Source organism: Syngnathus scovelli, chromosome 20 (assembly GCF_024217435.2).
Source record: "Syngnathus scovelli strain Florida chromosome 20, RoL_Ssco_1.2, whole genome shotgun sequence".
NCBI classification, from domain to species: Eukaryota; Metazoa; Chordata; class Actinopteri; order Syngnathiformes; family Syngnathidae; genus Syngnathus; species Syngnathus scovelli.
In genome coordinates this window covers 8,062,745-8,066,102 of record NC_090866.1, presented here as the reverse complement: position 1 = coordinate 8,066,102, position 3,358 = coordinate 8,062,745, and the positions used below count along the sequence as shown (strand labels likewise).

The 3,358-nt window shown below is 42.8% G+C and overlaps 1 protein-coding gene across 1 annotated transcript; it reads right to left on the bottom strand.

Annotated features, from left to right (window-relative positions):
* Positions 1-1,276: 1,276 nt before the first annotated feature.
* LOC125990151 (NF-kappa-B inhibitor alpha) lies at positions 1,277-3,358 on the bottom strand. Its single transcript, XM_049756943.2, has 6 exons — positions 3,059-3,358; positions 2,539-2,644; positions 2,255-2,462; positions 2,092-2,180; positions 1,752-2,012; positions 1,277-1,675 (listed from the first exon to the last, which is right to left on the bottom strand). Exons 1-6 carry the CDS (start codon positions 3,277-3,279, stop codon positions 1,646-1,648), a joined length of 915 nt encoding a protein of 304 aa, XP_049612900.1. The 5' UTR covers positions 3,280-3,358; the 3' UTR covers positions 1,277-1,645.

Below are 3,358 nucleotides of genomic sequence, written 5' to 3'. Positions count from 1 at the left end.
CTTTTGCATTTGTTTTTAACTTCATGCAAGCTGTTTAAATGCTAAGTTTTCTAAAGAGACGCTCATGTGACTGCATCCGGTTTCATCAGAACTGCTTTTATGTGTCAAATTTAGAAGCGGTAGACGGCTGTATATGGGGAAAATAGGCGGCGCACAACTTCACTTCCTGTTGTAGAACTTGAAAAGCACCAGATCACATGACTCAAGTACTCGAGAATCGTTTTTGGGTGGGTTTTTTTTTTTTTTTTTTTGGTTACATGAGCAGATTTGACCTTATTTTGTCAATGTGCTTTAATTTGTATAAGCCAGAGAGATTTTAAAAATGGTTCATTAGTGATCACTGATTATTTTTGCTAGAAAAAAAAGGGCTCAGAACTACCACTAAATTGATTATTTAAAAAAAAAAAAAAAAAAAAAAGCTATTTCAGCAGATTTTTTTTTAGCTTGTGGAAATTTGCTACATTGTGTGCAATCATGTATTTTGGGAACAACAACCATGTGAGCTGTCATCATTCACTCTCAAAAATGACATCACATTCAGTCAGTCCAGTTTCTATCAGTCATCAAATAATTTATCATCTGCCCCTCCTATCTGTGAATCACAAATCAAAACTATAAATCCCCTCTCAGATGTCATGTTTTCCTAAATCAAGGAATCATTTTTCGGAGCTCCCCTGTCATGTGGAATGAAATGTGCTTTTAAAAGGAAGCAGATGAGTCCCTGGAAAAACCCGTCAAGTCCCCGGGCGTCTTTATATGGCGTCCTAAATGTTTACAGCCCAGGGGACAATTACATGCTAATCGTTCGGGGATCTTGGGTAACGGCGGTTTTCGTAGTTGTACCGGTTGATCAAGGTCATTCTAAAAAAAAAAAAAAAATCTGATGACTAGGATTGGGATGGACTGTACTTTCCAGAAAAGCTTCCTGCTCACTGTGACTAAGCAACACTTAAAAAAAAAAAAAGTACCTTCAGTTCCTTGTGTTGCGCTATCGATTCACTGGAATATTCAGCACATTATGTTCTAAGTGTGCCGCCATGGGAGTTTTTTTTTTTTTTTAAGTGTGACTCACACACTGTGACCTCGCCCCATTCAAGAAAATCCCAGACTTGTTTCACCGGGTCGGTTGGGATCATTTTTAGTCCGTGTGTGTCTGAATTTCAAAGTGTGGCTCATAATTCTCAACCCTGTCAGTTTATGTGTCGTGACTAAGTGTGGTCGTGTTCCAGTAAAAAAAAAAAAAAAAAAAAATGCCTCACACAGAAGGGATCTGTAATTCATTTCTTCATAAGGTTCTTTTTATTTTCCATATTATTTCAATGAGTGTTTCATTTCAGAACATATTTACAGGTACAAAAATAATATCTCTGTATTTACAATTTACTACAAATGACCAGTCTGGTATATTCACATCATTGTGTCCTCATACAGTATATCAGGGGGGGGGGGGGGGGACACATGGACATCTATCTCGCTGTGTGTTCTTGGCGTCGAGTTCTATTTTCTGGATCGAACTGGACCAGAGCGGATACTGTCTTCCTTCTTGTGATCCCGGGGCCAGCACTGACGTCCTTTCTTTGGGCCGTGGTCCGATGACCCGGCAGCAGCTCTTTTGACACCACCAGTGGCGGGAATTCATTGGACTTTACTTCCCAAACGTGATGTCATCATAAAGCTGAAAAAAACAAAAGTCAAAATTTACAACCTTGACTCCAATGCCTGCTATGCGAGCAGATTTGATAAAAACTGACCTCCTCCTCTGTCAAGTCCATATCTTCCATATCGCTTTCATCTGATTCGCTTTCGGGCAAGGCCCTCAGGTCCTGTGCCGTCTTCTCATACAGTTGACGGCGTATATCGTCATTTTGCCTTCCGTAGGTTAGGTGGTAGGGTGTGAAACCGCCGTAATTCAGGCAATTAACATCGGCGCCGAGGTCAAGGAGGCGACGGACCAGTGCTGGGTTCTGGACATCCACAGCGAGATGGAGAGCTGTCCTACCACTGCATTGTTCCTATAAAATCAAAATCAAAGTTGACTAACTTGCTCCAAACCAAATTGGTGGCTGTAAATCGAATTTAAATGACACCAACCTGTGCATTTATATCCGCGCCCAACCCAACGAGATTCTCCACTAATGAAATGTAGCCGTGAATCGACGCGATGTGAAGACAGTTTTGTCCTAGGAGGCAAAAATAAAATCAGTTCACAACCCAAGCGGGACACAAAAAATATTCGCCTTGATTCTGAACTTACCATTATAGTTAGGGAAGGAGATGATGGAACCGGTGTGGCGCTGGTTCGTCTGGGTGATGACACCAAAGCAGGCGAGGGAGCCTCTCTTGCAGGCTATGTGCAACGCCGTGTTCCCGCAATCATCAGCCAATCTCGGGTCACATCCCGCTTTTAGGAGCTTCTCCACCAACTGGGGTTGTTCTGTGATCACCGCTAGATGCAACGCCGTCTGCCGAGAATCATTTGCGTTATTACGCTGACTTCAACCACAAAAGTGTGATTTTTAAAGATTTATTGACTGGTACCTGTCTTTGGTAGTTCTGTGCATTCAGGAAGGGGTGATTGTGGGACAATTTGATCATCTGTTGGGCTCGATCAGAAGCTTCGTGAATGATGGCCAAGTGGAGAAGCCTGTGAGAAAAAAAAAATGAGTTAACGGGATGCTCAGAGGAAGCTTCGGTGAAATTATAAGGAAGAACGTCTGCAATAGGAACGTTTCGCAAGAGTGGACTTTTGTCGGGTTGTTTCCACCAGTTGTGGCTTGACACATCTGATGCTTTATCAGTTGCTGGCACCGGGCCAGGGACTTTCCTGAGCCCGCAGAGCTCAATTTAAGCACCGCCCAGATTGCGCACTCAGCCAAAAGTAAACGCGTACACATTTTACTCTTATAATTCGTGCAAGTTTTCATGCATATTGTTTTATTAACTGGGAATTTACTCATGCAAAAAAAATTGCATGAGTGTATCGCTTTGTTTATGCAAAACTCGCGTTTGCAAACGCATCCACGAAATTATTAATAATAAATAAAAAAAAAACACTTACGTGTCTCCGTCCTCGGTCACAAGTCCTCTCCAAGGCTCATCGTCGTGAACGAGCTCTTCCCTCAAGCCTAAGTTCTCCAAGTCGTTCACCAGCTCGTCCTCCTTTAACGATTCCAGGCCGCTGTCCAAACGATCGTCTTGGCAGGGCAAGGCTTTCTCATGTTTATGATCGAGGTCGTTATAATCCGTACGATCGTTGTGAGATACTCCGTGGACGTCCATGATGGCTGTCACGAGACAAGTTATAAGCGTACAGTCCAAAAGTCCGAAAGAAGTGTGGCTGGAAGAGAGCGAGCGCACT